Source organism: Streptopelia decaocto (genome assembly GCF_964273445.1).
Source record: "Streptopelia decaocto genome assembly, chromosome: 5".
Lineage (NCBI taxonomy): Eukaryota > Metazoa > Chordata > Aves > Columbiformes > Columbidae > Streptopelia > Streptopelia decaocto.
Window position 1 is genome coordinate 68,055,194 of NC_138659.1, and position 18,705 is coordinate 68,073,898.

At 41.8% G+C, this 18,705-nt stretch overlaps 1 protein-coding gene across 1 annotated transcript in view; it reads left to right on the top strand.

Moving 5' to 3' along the window:
• DMBT1 (deleted in malignant brain tumors 1) overlaps positions 1-16,056 on the top strand; it is a gene marked incomplete at both ends in the record, with an annotated part of 49,455 nt that extends 33,399 nt beyond the window's left edge. The window contains 6 exons of the mRNA XM_082054207.1: positions 1,260-1,340; positions 2,706-2,801; positions 7,624-7,947; positions 9,539-9,850; positions 10,124-10,156; positions 16,049-16,056. Coding sequence (XP_081910333.1) covers positions 1,260-1,340; positions 2,706-2,801; positions 7,624-7,947; positions 9,539-9,850; positions 10,124-10,156; positions 16,049-16,056 — 854 coding nt within the window. The remainder of the gene's footprint in view (positions 1-1,259; positions 1,341-2,705; positions 2,802-7,623; positions 7,948-9,538; positions 9,851-10,123; positions 10,157-16,048) is intronic.
• Between the last annotated feature and the right edge of the window lie 2,649 nt (positions 16,057-18,705).

Sequence of the window (18,705 nt, forward strand, 5' to 3'; positions counted from 1 at the left end):
CTTCAGTTCTTTTAATAATCTTGTATAATTTTTCCTGGTTCTCAAGTTAGTGCAAAGGTAGAATGGAAATGAGGTGTGTTTATATGCTGCTGAGGGGTGCACTGATTGCATCAGTCTCCAATTACTTATTAGAAGATGTTCTTCTGAGCCACGTTACCAAAACCCAAAGTCCAGGGAACTGACTTTCTTTTCCATGAAGCCCAAAGTATGAATGACTTCACAGATCCTTGAAATGTCTTTTTTTTTCTGTGGTGGTGATTCTGTTTAGTGACATATTTCCCCACCCCATGGCCACCTCTGCACCCAACTCAAGCCCAGCAGGGACTGAGGCATCGGCTGCTCCAGGGACCTCGGTGTCCCTCAAGGAAGATGAGGCACATTTGTGTGCTGAAAGTCTCTTCCACAGCACATGACAAATCTCATTCTTTATTTCCCTTAACAGTGATCCCTTTGCATCTTTCCAAATGACTGTTGCATCTCTAGCAGTAGAAGAATGCAGCCAGAAATATCTACTGTCTATATTATTAAATAGTAAATGAAGGTGAAAGTTTCAGCAAAAATTAAGGGCTATGCATTGACTCACTGTCCTGCAAAGCCCAATCTAATTACTTTCATCAATATTTCAGTTCATATGTCCACTCCCAATTACTGACAGTCTCTCTTCTTTTTATTTTGTCAACTTTCTCTTGGCCTCAGTTATAGACTTTGAGTCCACTGTTGTCACAGAGGAAAATACTGAAAGCACAGTTTATACAGATAAGAACAGACATTTTGCAAGTGCTAACTAAAACATATACTCTCTTAATTTGGGGTTTGCAGATGGATTAAGATGTGACCATGTAAATCTGTAAAATATTCATAGCAGACAACTACAAATCAAACATTTATGTCAAGGAATAATGTCCTTACAACAGCTTCACTTTAAAAATACCAGGCTAGCAGGAAATATGCATTTAATAATTAATACTTCTGAGCTTGTAGCTATGAATACTACACTTTCAATTTTATAGGGCGAAAGTGTCCAGATTATTGTGATTCATGTGTCTAAGTTTCATAAAAACTCGAGAAACATTAAGGAGCGCAGTCAGGCATTTGTTCTTACCTCCCTTGGTTGGAGCTCTGCCCTCTCCGGTTATTTAGCAAACCAAAAATGCCATTTTTTTTATCAAGCCTGACACCTTAAACAAGTCACTAACTTCTCAAATCACATTTAAGTTTTTAATTGCTGCTTACAACCATTTAATTTCTCATCCTTATAGTCTCCTCTGGCAGCACAGATGCCTCTAGTACCACCACGGAGGACAGCACGACATCAGAAACCCCGACTACACTGCAGACAGGTAAATGGCCTTTGCAGGTTAGAAAAAATATGGTTATAAGTTTTGGTTTGGAGGGAACATCAGTGGAGATGCCAAGAAAATTACCATCTCTCAGTGCAGCTTATGTTTGTCTGTGAATTTCATCTGTGTGGTACCAACCTGCTGGCTTTCTGGCTGCACGGGCTGGCTATCGCCAACACTGCTACCACTGCTGAAATTCGTATGTTGCTTGAAAAAGCTGAAGGGTGGTGAAACAATGGCCCAGGTTGCCCAGAGAGGTGGTAGATGCCCCATCCCTGGAGACATCCTGGGCCAGGCTGGATGGGGCTCTGAGCAACCTGAGCTGGTGAAGATGTCCCTGCTCGTGGCAGGGGGGGCACTGGGAGAGCTGGGAAGGTCCCTTCCAACCCAAACTATTCTGTGATTCTGTGATTATATACTTCAACTAGGAATTGCAAATGCAATGCCTGCTTCAGGGCAAGCTGAATAGTGCAGAATTTGATCCATCCAATCTGGAGGATATCATTATTTTTATTTCTGTAAGAAACATGACTCAGGGGAAGGCCACCCAGCCTATGTTTCTCACCATTTATAACATTACCTATGTGGATTCTAAACCATTTATAAGCCTCTATGCTTGGACTTTCTTATCAAGCCATCCCAGGAGGACCAGCAGGTCCTGTAATCCCTCTTGAGGATTTCTCAGCTCAGATTCAGCCTCTGTCAACCTGGGCTGTTGCAGGCTCAGCTCAGCGAGCTGGGATGGGAAAGCTGGCTCTACCTCCAGCCTTCCTCCCCTCTTCATCACAGCTCCCATCTGCTAACAGTGATGCTTCCACAGGGCAAGGAGATCCAGCAGAGAACTGCAGGAAAAATAGATGCTGTATTTCAGCATCAGTCCTGATGGCCTCTTTCTCCTTTCTCTACTGACTGCTCTATCTCTGGGAGAAAGACTTTCAGTCAGATAAGCCAAGAATAGGTGTAAGAAACATTTCCCTCTTTTCACCAGAATATCCTTTGTTATTTTACTTTTTGAACTTCTTAGTTCAAAGTTGACAAAACATGCCCTATTGCAGTTTTGGGAAACTGCTGATAAATGTTACTGCTAAGTTACAACATTCCTTTCCATTTTTGCTTCTCACATTCTTTTTGCTTTTCTTACTCTCAGGAAGAGAAGTCTGAAACTTTTGTGAGGCTTATAATGCAAAATATTAATGTGAAGATCCATGTTTGAGCCATGTCTGTGGATGTGGGGCACAGCTAATAAACAGACTTCCTTTTCCACAAAGCCTGAAGGCAATTAAATTCACCAAGAGCAGATTTCAGTCACTCAGTGTTACCTGAACTCTCTTTCTCTCTCATTTCCATGTTTCTTCTTTCTCACAGTCTCTGAAACTACTGGAGAATCATCAATTTCACCCACCCCGCTTATAGGAGATGGTAGTACCTCAACTCCAGAAATCACTTCCACACCGACTAGAGGTAAGAACAGCCCTTATGCCATAAAATCTCACAATAACAGTGTTTAAGTTTGTTTAAAATAGACTACATTAGTAGGATTACGATAACTGCATAAAGTTTAAGGTCAGCCAACAGCTAACTAATCATCTCAGTGAAGAAAGAATCCACCTTCTAAAACCTTCATTTCTAAAATATTGGTCACAGTTTGGGAGATATGTATTTATGAACAATTTGGGGCTTTAAGGTGCTTATCCTGTTTGTATCAGCACAAGTTCCCAAATATCTGTGGTTTTGTGGGGGTAAAAGTGGATACTTTATGCTGGGGAGCATCAACTGTTAAATCAGATTGTGATATCATCACCTTAAAGATTCAATAATCTTTGACAATTCTTTCCCAATCCTAAAGACGGAGATGCCACCACCTGACACAGTACAGAAACTGGTTCTTTGTACCTTCCCACTCATGCCTGTTGGACTCTTTCACCAAGGAGATTGATATTTTTCTCCAGTAATGTATTTCCTCAACTCTTTCACAGTCCCTTCAACATCCCTGTATTCCTTCTTTGAATCTACTTCAACACACGAAGAAATTGAGGCAGTATCTACACCAGCAATCCTAAGCAGAGCTTACAAAGTCAAGGTTATAATTGTAAAATCAATTTTGAGTCTAAGTTAGCTAAAGAAAAGTCATACTGTATGGAAAATGTATGCAATGAAGTTTTAATAAATACGGATAAGAACATGCTGCTTCATTCTCCAGTAGCTAAGAAGCTAAAAAAATCCAAACTTTAAATATTTATCATGGCATTATGTAGTGTTAGAGGCTCAGGTAGAAATACAGAGGACAAACCCATGTTTGCTCTCTTCCTGTATTTTTACACTTTTCTAGCAAAATGACAAATCCAGATTGTTTTAGGCAAAAATTTAATTCTGGTTCATATTAATGTTTGGTCATTATTGTTCATTATTCCTATTTTGGTTTTTTTTAATCTCAAACTTTCAACAGGTTCATCCATCACAGATGGGGATTACTTGACCCCATCTTCCCCAGTCACAGACACTACTGAGCCATCAACTCCAACACTGTTAACTACACCGAGCAAAGGTAAGAAACAGTCAGATACAACCTGTGTGCCTCCTGTTGTTCAGGAGCAGAAATGTCCCTGTCCTGCATCACTACACAAGGCACCATCTGGGGCTCAGAATGTCCCTGAGCTGCAAACAAGTGGCCAAGAGACAATCCTGGGCATATTTGTGTGTTTGTCCCATGCATCTGCTCCTCCTCAGCACCTCTTAGTGGTCCCTGTTGGGGAGGGGAAATTAAATTATGCAGAGCTTGGGTCCAGCTACTCTTCAGTGCTGATTGTGCTGCAATGTGTGTGCTCATGTCCCACCTGTTCCTCATTCTCTTATTCTGGCATCTATTTTGTAAGACACTTTGCAAGTTTCTAATGAATAAGCTGTTTTAATGATTCTATGAAATAATTTCTTAGTTATTATAAAATCTTATGACTAGAATTTCACCAGACAGGGCCATTTTGCATCAGTAACAACTGAGCTAGGACCTTCCTATCCACTGTATGCTGTCCTACCTCCTCTTCTAATGAAGCATTCATAGAAGCATTCAAAGCATTCAGGCTTTAAACTCCTATGCAAAACTCCACTGGGGGAGATGACTTTGTGTGTACTTTGCCTTTGATCTTGACAGATATTTTCAAGACACACAAAAACATGCATTGGACACTATATTTGAAGTTATTTTACCCATGGACGTTTTCTGTAGTGCCTACAGTTGCTGTTTTAGCTCTGCAGACTCCAGGGAGCAGAGGATCTGGTGGCCATCCTCTTTGGAGCTCTTTTCAGGATAGTAAAAGATGCTTCTCACAGAAACTAAGTTCAGCTCTTGAAAGTTTGCCTCAGAGTTAATTATTTTTCAAGCCTATTATATTCTTTATTTGTTCATCCAAGCTCTCCTCGTTATCTCTTTCTTCCTTAAATGTGCAATAACTGACTGAGCAGCTGAGGTCTCTTTAATGCCAAGAAGAATAAGTAGCTGCAAGACTGAGGCTGGACTGCCTCACTGGAGTGTAAATATTACCAGCTTCCAGTTTTTCTATGGTCCCTCTGTGCCAGCTGAAAGGATGGTTCTTGCCTTTGTGCATTGGTTTTCTCTTGCCAATGAGCAGCCCGTTCCGCTTGTCTTTGTTGAATTTCAGCTTGCTGACTTTTGTCATTTATTCAGTTTATGAAAATCACTTTGAATTCTCATCATGTCCTCCAGAGAGGGCACAGATCTTGCCTTTCCTTCTGCCACTCTGTCTGTCCTGTTCCAGTTTCAGTGGCAGGAGCTGAGGATCTCATTACAGTACAGTAGCTCTGTTTAACACCCCTACCATCTGCTAGGCTAAGATGCTGCATAACATGACAAACAATTAGCAAAGTAACTGATAACTCCTCTATTTACAGCCTTTTCTTTTAAACACCACTTGTCTTCTACAGCCTTATCTATGCTGTCGAAAGGTCAGAGCTGTGACTCAATACCAGTAGTAGCAGCAGATTTGCTTACTGCTCCATCCATTCAGCTTATTTTGAGCAATATTTGCATGTTCCAAATCCAGGATCTATCCACCCTAATTTCTACAAATGTTGTCTTAGAAATTCAGAGGCAAATCTTCAGCGCAGCGAAGAATACACTTCAGTCAGTGATTTTCTGCCTTTTTTCCTGCCAGTCACTTCACTTTCAAAATGAAAACTTTCCTACTTTGAAGAATATTTTACAGAGCTTTGATCAGGCTTTGCCACTTGCCTCACTTAGACTGGGCTCTATTCCAGCTAAATGAAAGGAGTTTGCACTTCTCTGCACACACCAGTGAAAACGAGAAATGAAATGTGGTCACTCAGGATTTACTTTTATTTGTGCAGCTTTCAGAGTTTGAATGTGAATTTCTTAAATGAGTGATCTGTTGACTGTTATTCAGGCTTAAGGAGCATAATACACAGTGTATATATGGTTCCCTAATAATACCCTCATTACTATGGAACTATGTGCTTGTAACTATTAAGTGCTTTGCCTGTGTCTACTTAACCAAGTACTTGAGCAAACAATTTCGTCTTATTTATTCATACTGTGTGTAACAGGGATGCTGTTGGATGGTTAAAGGGGAAAAAAAAAGGCTCCTCTGTAGCTGTAAATAACGATCTCATTACTTTTATTTGTACAAACTGTAGGTAAATTATTCTTTGGGTTAAAAGGTCAGAATCACTAAGCATTTCACAATTCCTTTTATTATAATATGTACTTAACTAAGCACAAAATATTGATTTTGAAGAGATGCGAATATTATTTTCTTTTATTAATTTGTTGAAAGTGAAAAAGTTGCCTTTCAGCTGTCCATAGACACTTTCACAAGAATAAATACATTAAAGAATTCAGGGACTATTACTTAATCAGTTCTTTATTTCGTGAAAAAGAACCCCCCAAAATTTCAGATTGTTCATATTTCAGATGAATGAAACACTTTGTTTACTTAGAGACTTGACTAGGAAAGAGGTCTACCTCCCAATACAGCCATTTTTAATATCAGCTGAATCACAACAAATTCATTTCTGCCTGTAATTTAAGTCAAGATCTGAATGTAGAATTTTTAATATGTCTCTTTCTTACAATTCCCACCTGGATTTAGACAGCTAATGTAGTCCAGTTCTTAAACTTTTGAATTGCCTATTGCTGATGAATATTCAACACCTAGATCAACAGGTTTATTACCTTTTGTCTCAATTATCATCTTTTCTCCCTGAAATCATGTTTGGCAGTCTTGCAGAAGTTTAGACCTAGATCTTGGGAAATGAGCCAAGCACGTTGCTGCTGGCATTTCTTTACAGCCAACATTTGCAGAAGCAAACCATAAACATGGTACTTGGGTGGAAGGAGCTTTGATCATGGTCAACGAAAAGGAATTAAGGAGAAAGAGACTTAGGAAACATGGCTCTCATTCTGAATGGATGTGCATTAGTTGGTAACAAACGGCTGCCAGGTGACAGCAAAATGTCCCAAAATGAAAACCTTGTAATCACTGACCCACCAAGGAGTAAGACAGGTGTGTATACTTGGTGCAGTTTATGATGGCCACAAAGTAGGAGGAACTCAATTATGTTGTCAGCGGTGTCTCTGATTTCTTTCTCTGAAAGAAAAATACACTCCAGGCCCATAAAACTAATTTGGAACTTCAGATCTCTAAAAGCCTTTCTCTCTGAAAGTGAGATAGATGTTTGGAGTATTCTGTAAGTACCCAGCTCTCAGAAATGAGCCTGGCCTGTAGAAATAGCTCTGTTACTGTTCTGGGGAAATGATGCTGCGCCGACCATCTGTTATGCCAGAGGGTTTGCAAGGATGGGAAAAGCAGCTGAACCAGGCATTACTTAAAGAAAAACAACCCTTAAATTGCAAGATATCCCAGAAAAAAAGGTTTGCTCTGGGTATTTGTGTTCATCCTTTAGACAGCACTACAGTATAGATGAGAATGAGGGTGAAGAAATGGTAGAAAACCCTCCCTCTATTGCACAAAGTGGGGAGAGGTGGCAGCTAGCTGCATGGGGAGGATCATGTTCAAGATCAACAGGTTGTGGAAGGGGGCTATGCCCATGTCCATTGGGTACTGGAGGCAGAAAGATGGGTTCAAGTGTTCTTAATATCCCACAAGAGCACTGAAATACAGGGGTACATCCTTTCTCAGAGCAGACTATCTGCTCCTGTCTTCCCTGGAGTGGTATCTGGCCTGAAGACGGGCTGTGCCACCACCTCAGGTGAACATCACTGACATAGGTGTGGGCTTTTTCTCCACAGCAGACACCTCCACTCTGTCCCTGCGACTGGCGGACGGTGGCAGCAGATGCTCGGGCCGCGTCGAGCTTTACTACAACGGCAGCTGGGGAACGGTCTGCGATGACGGCTGGGAGCTGGCGGATGCCGAGGTGGTGTGCAGGAGCCTGGGGTGCGGAGAGGCTCTGCTGGCTCTGTCTGAAGCCCGGTTTGGTCCAGGCTCTGGGAACATCCTCCTGGATGACGTGCAGTGCAGAGGGGACGAGGACAACCTGTGGCAGTGCTCCCACCAAGGCATCACTGTCCATAACTGCCGGCACAAGGAGGACGCCAGCGTCATCTGCGCAGGTACGTTAGCACGTGTCCTGTAAACCATCACTTTATGAGCAATGCAACTGTGATACACAATTTGTTTCTGTTTGTGGAATGGTTTCAGGCATGAAACCAACAACTGTGAGAACTACTGTGTTTTACCACATTTTTTTTTTCTTTTTAGCTCATTCTATTGATTCATTTATGTGGAGTTTTATATGGGCTTTATGGTGTTTATATATATATATATATATATTTAATTTTAATTCTCAAACCCTTTGGCAACCTGGAACATTATTGTCAGTCTTATCTGATGCCATTTCCTACTCTATTATCTGACAGCTTTATGCATTACTAATTGAGTCATAATTTTACACCATCACTATAGCATTTCAGTCCTCCTAGCACTGATTTCCCATAAATTATGAAATATGACTAGTAAATCAATTTTCCTTTTCTTGTATTTACTAGGAAATTATTTTTAGTAACTTCCTTTAGGATTTTTTCCAAATCAATTCCCAGTTTTCCAGCAATTCCGTATTCTGACTGCAAACACGTGTGTGGTTGGAGAACTGGAGTCACTGCAACCTCTCTGCCACCAGTGCCATGGCAAGTGGTGGTCCATGGGCAAAGCTCACCCATACGATGATCCATATCCTCTATGAGCCCAAAATTACCAAGATTTAATGTAACTGGCTTAAAGGGGCAGATGGGACTAGGCACAAAGAATGCTGGTTTACAGCTTATCCTGGGGATACCTTTCCCTGGGGAAAAATTAAAGCAAATTTTTAATAGAGTTAGGTTTTTTTAGTAAAGGCCTCAAGTGGAATTAAACATGTGGCCTAAGCAGACACGTGTCTCTTTGGTGGGTATGTCTGACACCAAAAATAATTAAAGGTTACACCTGCAAGGTAACTGCAACCATTAACACCTGACATTTAAAAAAGGGTTTGCAGTCTTCTGCCTTTTGGTGATGATGCTTCCAGAGATGAATGGGGTGCTCTAAATCACTACTGGGCTTTGTTTGTTGGTTTGTTTCTTCACATAGTAACTGAAAAATGTTATTAAGTATCTTCTGTATCTACTAGTATCTACTAGATATGTACTTTTCCATTTCCTTTCCTAGAGCCAGTTACTCCCACAGTCACAACAGAGCCTGTTCCAGCTGGTGAGTTTTCCCTAAATGGGTCTTGCAAAGCTTTCACAGATGATATATGTTATATAGTAACTTAAACACTGGTAAGAAGGTAAAAATTTTATAGGTAAAAACTTCAGAGCAAGTAAACGTGTGTAAGTAGAGTTTCTGAGATAGGTGAGGCTTATCTAAGAGTCTTGCTGTTAAAGAATGCTGGTATCAATAGCAATAGTTATGTTAGCTACAGATATCAGAGCCTGAAAGAGAAAAAAATATATTTACACTGAGGTGTATATGGCACACCATGAGACTAAGGATTTATGATAGGTGATGAACAGACACAAGGTGGCTTGTTACAGTAAGATAAATTTCATTATTTTGCCACTTTTTGTACACCACCACAAAGCTCACTTTTGCTATTTGATAAATGCACCTGGAAAGCCCATTTCTGAGGCTCCCGAGTGCCCGCATGTTTTCTTCTGCTTTTCCAAGACATGTCCCTGAGACTGGTGGATGGACCGGACACGTGCTCGGGACGCCTTGAAGTCTTTCACAACGGGAGCTGGGCCACCGTCTGCGATGACGGCTGGGACATGAGTGATGCCGCGGTTGTGTGCAGGCAGCTGGGCTGCGGACAGGCGCTCTGGGCCAAATACGATGCCTTTTTTGGGCAAGGCACAGGAGCTGTTCTCCTGGACGAGGTGGAGTGCAGTGGGGACGAATCCTCCCTGGAGCAGTGCTCTCACCAGGGGCTGGGCACGCACGACTGCTACCACAAGGAGGACGCTGGAGTTATCTGTGAAGGTGCTCACCTTTTTCATTTTATTTATTAACTCTCTGTTATTTATTCTCTGCCCCATGTCAACAGATGTACTCGTTGCACAGGGCAAATGGCATGTCAGAAACACCAACAGCTAAGCAGAAACATCTGTAGATTTCTCCAAGGCTTCAGAAAACATCGCATCAGTCACAGTTTTGGGGAGAACCCAGACTGTGCTGCTGCTTTTAACACTCTATAACTGAAACAATCAATCTTCTTTTTCTTCTTTTGATAGTTTTTATCTTCTCTCCCAACAGTTCCTCTGGAGCCTACCACACCGGAAACAACAGGTACGGAGTACTTCAGTGTTTGTTCTTTTATCTCAGGTTTAGTCAAATACAACTTATCTCATCGCCGAGTGTTAATTAGCAGCACTGAGCCAAAATTCATGCTGTCTTGGAGCTGAGAGAGCCTGTAAGTCATCGTTAGCCCCAAAGAATTGCAAGTGCTCAGGTGGACACGAGCTCCTGGTGGGATCTGTGGACAGAAGTGTCCTGCTGCACTGAGCCCGTTGACCTTTCTGGAGACACACACAACCATGCACAGGGTTTCCATCCACCCCCAAGAGTGATGTAAATACCACAAGTTGCTTTATACAAATTCCAAACTATGGGGTAAACTGCTATGTAGTTTGGTTTAGAATCTCATTATACCTAATTACACCTAAATAATAACGTTGCTTTGCTCACTCAAGACTGGAAAAATTACCGAAGCCTGGCTTTTCCTTTCTCTTTGGCAGTCCTGACTGAGTCCATAGTGGCTGACACACCAGGTATTTATTTCTGGTCACTTGTTGAGCTGTGTTGAGCAGAGCTGCTGTCAGACCGTGAAGGACAGCAGGATCCCTGGCTCACACAGTGCTCACGAACTGAGTCAATCAATTAAATGTCAGGCACTCACATTTTGGGTCTCAAGTGAGGATTTAGCAGACTACCTGCCTTCCTGGCAAGGCTGCCAGAGCTGTGCCCTGTCCAGCTGCACCATTGGTTTCCCTGCCCAAGCTCGGGGTCTTGCTGTAGGGTTTTCTGAGGTGACACACAGCATCCCTCTGGCTGTGTCACCTCAGCGTGTGTGTTCAGACTCAAATGCAGTGGTACTGGGGCTGCCTTCAGCCATGCAGGCAAGTGTTCCTGATGGTTCACATGGCTTCTTGTTATACTGTAAGCAGCTGAGACTCCTGTTACGGGTCTTGGGACAAAAATATACATTTGAAATGCAGATGAGATTTAATTTCATATTTTCTTTTCCACACTAGCAGTCTCTCCTACTCCTGAACCAGAAGACACTACCACTTGTAAGTAATACAGCGTTATTCCAGTTTACGGGCTTAGTTGTCTGCCCAAATTGTAAAAACATATTGACTGGCTTCCTGTCTCCACTGTGTGTATAATATTGTGGATTTAACCATTAGCTTCAGGGATAATCCCAATAGTCTTTCCCTTGGCTTCCATATACAATGAAGGAGGGAAGGGGGCATGGTATTGGTACAGAATACCGCCTTTGCTGATGCCCACCCTGGGCAGAGCAGCATCTTCCAGGAGCTGTGGAATGAGACCTGCAGGTCTCCTGGGGTTCGGGTACCTCACGCCTGCCCAGTGCTGGGACAACAGCTAACTGTGGGTTTGTTTTCTCTCCTGTCTCGCATCAGCCCCTGCAGAAGACACAACATCAGAAACAACAGGTATGTGTGGCTTTAGCTTTAGTAGAACTGGTCTAATCCTTGATCCTAGGAATAAACTGATTCCCTTCCCATTAACAGTCCTTGCTTTGCTCACACAGTAATGGAACAGTCACTGAAATGTGGCATTTACTTTCTCTTTGACAGCCCCGACTGAGTCCACAACACCTGAAACACCAGGTATATATTTCTGGTCATTTCTTGAACCATGGTGAGCAGTTTACTAGTTTAGCATTTTTCATGTGAGTCCTGGAATCACAGAATTACTGGGTTTGCAAAAGACCCTTAAACCGTCAATATATTTAATGCATGGTCAATGTTTGATTTCATGTTTTCCCATCTCACAGTAACAAACTCATCCACTCCGTCAGTCTCTACAACTCCTGATATAGCAGACGCTACCCCTTGTAAGTAACACAGCATTACTTTGGTTTACATCATTTGTTACCTATAAAAATCATGATCTGATTTGGTGTTGGCACGGCTCCCTGTCTCCACTCTGTGCACAATCTTTGTAGATCTAAAGTTTAATTTAGGGGATAATTCATTTGGCTGCCATACAAATTAAGGGATGGAAAATGCTTGTGTAGTGGTACAGTAAAAATACCAGCACTGATGAAAGTACTAGTGAAGGGGAAACCACAGGGGCAGACACACTACACCAATATGAATTCAAATTTGCACTCAATCATCCTACCCTGAGAAAACCAGCCTTCCTGCACTTCCCAAAGCTGCATCCCCACCAGCATCCCCACAGACCAGCCTGTGCTTCCCACAGGAAGGGCCAAGGCAGCAGCATGGACCTCACTGTGGCCAGTGCAGTACACAGCACTGCTATGGGCACTATACATTATAAACCATAGCCTGATCTCATTAACCCCCAGCATCCCAACCATTGTTTAGCAAATATCCCACAGGTTTCCAAGGCCTTCCACAGGGCAGGGCAGAAGCAGCCTGCCTGGGGATGTGTCTTCTCCCTACTGAGATGCTCACACCCTGGGTGGACTTTGCTGATGCCCGCCCTGGGCAGAGCAGCATCTTCCAGGAGCTGTAGAATGAGACCTGCAGGTCTCCTGGGGTTCGGGTACCTCACGCCTGCCCAGTGCTGGGACAACAGCTAACTGTGGGTTTGTTTTCTCTCCTGTCTCGCATCAGCCCCTGCAGAAGACACAACATCAGAAACAACAGGTATGTGTGGCTTTAGCTTTAGTAGAACTGGTCTAATCCTTGATCCTGGGAATAAATTTATTCCCTCCCCATTAACAGTCCTTGCTTTGCTCACACGGTAATGGAACAGTCACTGAAACGTGGCTTTTACTTTCTCTTTGACAGCCCCGACTGAGCCCACAACACCTGAAACACCAGGTATATATTTCTGGTCATTTCTTGAACCATGGTGAGCAGTTTACTAGTTTAGCATTTTTCATGTGAATCCTAGAATCATAGAATCAATAGGTCTGCAAAAGACCCTTAAACCGTCAATATATTTAATGCATGGTCAATGTTTGATTTCATGTTTTCCCATCTCACAGTAACAAACTCATCCACTCCATCAGTCTCTACAACTCCTGATATAGCAGACGCTACCCCTTGTAAGTAACACAGCATTACTTTGGTTTACATCATTTGTTACCTATAAAAATCATGATCTGATTTGGTGTTGGCACGGCTCCCTGTCTCCACTCTGTGCACAATCTTCGTAGATCTAAAGTTTAATTTAGGGGATAATTCATTTGGCTGCCATACAAATTAAGGGATGGAAAATGCTTGTGTAGTGGTACAGTAAAAATACCAGCACTGATGAAAGTACTAGTGAAGGGGAAACCACAGGGGCAGACACACTACACCAATATGAATTCAAATTTGCACTCAATCATCCTACCCTGAGAAAACCAGCCTTCCTGCACTTCCCAAAGCTGCATCCCCACCAGCATCCCCACAGACCAGCCTGTGCTTCCCGCAGGAAGGGCCAAGGCAGCAGCATGGACCTCACTGCGGCCAGTGCAGTACACAGCACTGCTATGGGCACTATACATTATAAACCATAGCCTGATCTCATTAACCCCCAGCATCCCAACCATTGTTTAGCAAATATCCCACAGGTTTCCAAGGCCTTCCACAGGGCAGGGCAGAAGCAGCCTGCCTGGGGATGCATATTCTCCCCACTGAGATGCTCACACCCCAGCTGGACTTTGCTGATGCCCACCCTGGGCAGAGCAGCATCTTCCAGGAGCTGTAGAATGAGACCTGCAGGTCTCCTGGGGTTCGGGTACCTCACGCCTGCCCAGTGCTGGGACAACAGCTAACTGTGGGTTTGTTTTCTCTCCTGTCTCGCATCAGCCCCTGCAGAAGACACAACATCAGAAACAACAGGTATGTGTGGCTTTAGCTTTAGTAGAACTGGTCTAATCCTTGATCCTGGGAATAAATTTATTCCCTCCCCATTAACAGTCCTTGCTTTGCTCACATGGTAATGGAACAGTCACTGAAACGTGGCTTTTACTTTCCCTTTGACAGCCCCGACTGAGTCCACGACAGCTGAAACACCAGGTATTTATTTCTGGTCATTTTTTGAAACGTGCTGAACAGTTTACTATTTTACATGCAAGTCATCAATCTGTTTAGAGTGTGAACGATGTTTAATTTTATATTTTCCCCTTCTCATAGTAACAAACTCATCCACTCCGTCAGTGTCTCCAGCTCCCAAAGCAGCAGACACTACCATGCGTAAGTAACACAGCATTACTCTGGTTTACATCCTTAGTTACCTATCAAAGTCATAAGCTGATTTTATGTTGGCAGAGTTCCCAGTCTCTGCTCTTACAGAACCTTATAGAATGTTTTCTACGGTGGGATTTATCTTTTGAAAAATTTGAGTTGCAAGTTCTGCTCATTAATTGAAAATATTCTGCCTCAGATATTTAGATAACAGATAAGGTTTTCTGTTAAAGTCTGGCCCTATCAGCCATACATAGGTGAAGGGCACTCGGCTGCAGCAATAAAACACACCTACTTGTGTTGACAATGTAGAGGAAACTGAAGTTCAGCTGCAGAGCAGCATTTGAGCATGGGACTACCTACCTACACCAAGGAATAAACAGAATTAAATCTTGTTCCCATTAATGCTAGTACTATATCATCATTAGTGTTCAGTCCCATACACTTTTCATGACATGAGCCCTTTGTCTATAACAACTCTTTTCTTCAGAACTGTTGCTGCTAACAGTCTTAATGTGTACAGCTGATTACAGTGTATATTAAATGATTATATAAAAGCACAAATTTTCCTCATTCAATCTAATTTTTTTTCTTTTTTTTTTTTTTTCCAATGTTAAAAGCCTATCAAAAACCAGCCCAAGAACCTATAAACCCAGGTACGACAGTCTCATTCTTTGTTCATTTTAATGGTTTCTTTTCCCAAGTGCAGTGTATCCTGGGTGAGAGATGTGACTGGAAAACTTGGCAGGTTTATGGCAGAGGTGATGTGAGTGCAGAAGAAAGGGGGGAAGCAGGTAGGGAGCTCAGGGCTTGCCAGGGACCACACATCATTGATACAGGAGCTGGCTGCCCAACCATCCTCGGTGGTAAGTGCCAAGGCGCTGAGTTGGCCTCTGTCTGCACCATTTACAGAAAAAAACACATTTAAAAGGTCCACCCATAGCCCACATTTGCTTTCGCAAAGCAGACATGCTGCATTTTACTCTATGCTTACATATAGTTTATTAACATTAAGTTTCTTATTTTCCAGTGAACCTTGCCTACCTGCCTAAATATGGGAGGTTGATGCTACTAAGATACTTAATTGGCCAGTGTGGACTGAGGAGGCCGGGAATGCCAAGTATAAAATTACAAGGGTAAATATTTATTTAAATGCACGAGGGACCCCCAAACACAGTTTTAAACTGGGTCCTTACACTATTCAGAAGTTCAGGCACAACACAATTTGACTCATCACTCACACCTGTGCTACTGGTAACTAATTGTAGTAAAACTTTATGAAAACAACTCTATTTCTGCAGTGTTCTTGCTGCTTGTCTTTCTATTGATCCAGACATTCCTGGAGTCAGTCGTGGTGGAGGTACCTGTGACACCACATGAAATTCAGAGAAGGATGAAACATCTGATTTAAAGGGGTTTTGTTTGATTTGGGATATGGAATTGTTTCTCCATAGCTCTTCAGAAATTCTAAGGTTGAAATAATCATTTCTGAAGGACAGGAGGCCTAAACAGTAACTCTTTCGCACATATTTAAAATTCCATCAGGCACTTTACACTTATACATTTACATAGGTGATATTTATATATGTTCTGTTATACCAACACACATATTTAAATTCCATATAGTTGCATCTATGTTCAGGCATTCCATGCTGTGAATTGTGATTATCATCAGAGTTAGAAATTTACGAAGGAAAGCTTCTTGTAACCAATGAAACAAATGGAATGGGTGACCATATCACAATTTTTGTATGATGAAGGTTTTTTTCCTTTTCTTTTTCGTCAGGTGTGTAAGGGACCCAACCTGTGGGAACTACTATTTACCAGGCCAGAGGATTCTCCAGTTCAAATTCGGAGGTCCCATTTACTCAAGAGCTTGTCTGCGGTGCAGAGTATTAGGGTGCAACAGATACAATCATCCTTTCCAACCCTACTGGGTCTACAAGACAAGAGGCAAAAGAAGCACAAGTGACCCCGTCATTATTATAATCTCCCAATAGCAACAGCCCCAACAATGGTTTGTCTAACCATGACTTGTCAATCATTCATTTACATGACCAGTGTGTTGCACATTTGCTACTAATTTCTAAAAATACGTTTTACTAGGGGGTGTAAATCTAAAGGTATTTTAATCTTAACTGTACTTGTGTTCCTTAATTTCAGATCCTTTGGATCTATGTTCCAGATTTGTAAAACCCTAAACTTCAGTAAATACTCTCAGTGACCAAAAAGTAACTGGACTGGGTGGCTGATTTTTCTCATCAAGACCTTTTCCCCCCTCTCACAGTTCTTCCACTTCTCCGCATTGTACCAATGAGCTCAAATACCGAGCATTTAAGGAAGATTAACCTGTCTTACAGACATAAACATGACTGTGCTGCTTTCTGAGCTCATAGAGACATAAATAAAAGCATAATTATCCCTTGTAACCAAAAATGTCTGAGCAATTACCTCAAATAGGAACTCAAAAAAATTTGGAAAAAAAATTGTACGTGTATTGAGATACAATCTCTGAAATACCTGTAAACTATTATAATCTTCCCATATGTCAATTTTCCTTACTGGAGGTTAGAACTATAAAAGAATTTACATCTAAATTTACTTCATTATAAGCATTTCCTTCTTCCTTTTTCTTTCAATATCTGTTCAAATGGTATCACTTTGAGCTTAGAAAGTGTTTCTGTGTTTTAATGTTAAATTGTCCTACTTGGAATGACTTAGTGAAAAAAACAACGGAAATAAGTATTTTTCAGTTCATAGTAGAGAAAAGTACCTTCTTGACTGCAGAACTGTACGGGAGTACAGCAGTCCAGTCGGGGAAAGAGATGATGAATTAAATTTTGATAATCTGCTGAACTTGGCCTGCATCTTTAAGACCAATACCCAGTTTCTATATGGCAAATATTTATAGATTAGTCAAACTCATGAGATGCCTTGTAGTGAATAAGGATGCCTCGCAGCTAAAGGCTGTACCACACAAAACAAAGAAAACCCACTTTTCTCAGCTATTTTTCCTTTTATGCCTCATCTCTTCAAAAAAAGGGGCCAGTCATTCTGAAACTCAGCTTCTCCATTAATAACTTAGCTCTCAAATGCCAAAAATCAGGCAGATCTGCCATGAACGTTCCAGATCTAATCTCTTACCTGGTGGTTCAGCCTTGGCTGATGATTTAAAGTACTTGAAATCACATTTTCCCTGCTGTTGTGCTCCCAGCTGCAGGCAGTGAGAGAAAACGCCTGTAAATAAGTGTCACAACAGCTGAATTCTTGCTCATTTGTACTCAAATGTGTGCTAGTTTTTTTCTGAGGAGCTGCAATTCTAAAACACCTCCCATACAATCATTCTCATCTTAAAGGACTTACTTGCTTTCATGAAGACTTGTGGACCACTTTCTTTTGAGGTAGGAAACTCAAAGCAGGCCATTAATATTTCAGCATCACCTGAAATCTGAACACATCTCACCACCTGATCATGGGCTTGGCGTACAAGATTTGAAAACGGTTTGGATGCTCAGCTTTGCAGCACAAGCACAGGGACACTGCTTATGGGTCCATCCCCTTAGTATCAACTCCAAGGCAAGAAAATTCCCTAATCACTTATATACAAGTAATTCCAAAAAGTTTGGCTACCAACCTATAACTACCAGAGTAAATTACCAGGGCATCATAGCCATTGGCATTTTTTATTTAGTTCTGATGGACACAGCATGGATTGACAGGGCTCCACACACCAGTTCTCACATTAAATGTGTACAAAAATGGGTGTTTTAGCATTTAAAAATTCCTGACAAGTAAGTATATGTGTGGGTTTTAGAAATGAAAGGCTACACAGAAGAAATGCAAATTTAGCATTTCCAGAAGCTAAAGGGAATTCAAATGCTATGCAACATCTTTATACATGTATTTAATGCCTCCGTGTTTGAAGGCAGTATAAGTACATTGTCATGATAGAGAGAGTTGCATTCAAAATCCTTAAAGTGAGCTAAAAATCAAGGTTAGTTGCTTTAAAGGTGTCATAGGTCTGAGATTAGAAATACAGGATCATTACAGATGTATCATATTTCAAGTTTGTTAATAAAAGGGAAGGAAAAAAAAAAAAAGGTTTTGCACAATATTTTGTTTTTATGAAAGTACCTGGATGTGTTTCCCGGAGGTCTGCGGCACAATTTGACTTTTCTAGTAAACTTCAAAGCTGAGCTGTTTGCACAGCTGTGGGATACCCGCTCCCCACATTGGGAATAATCACAGAGCTGGGTTCCTGGCTGTTCCACATTGAGTGGGTACTGAGCCAAGGTCAGGTACCCGCACATCTGCGGCCCTGGCACCACCACGGCCTCCAGAAGCTTTAAAGATTGGGCACCCGCCGCTGCAGGGGGAAATGCTCTGGTATTCGAGAGCTTGGGTCCTTTTGGAAAGACAGAGAAAGCAGCATAAATATATTGC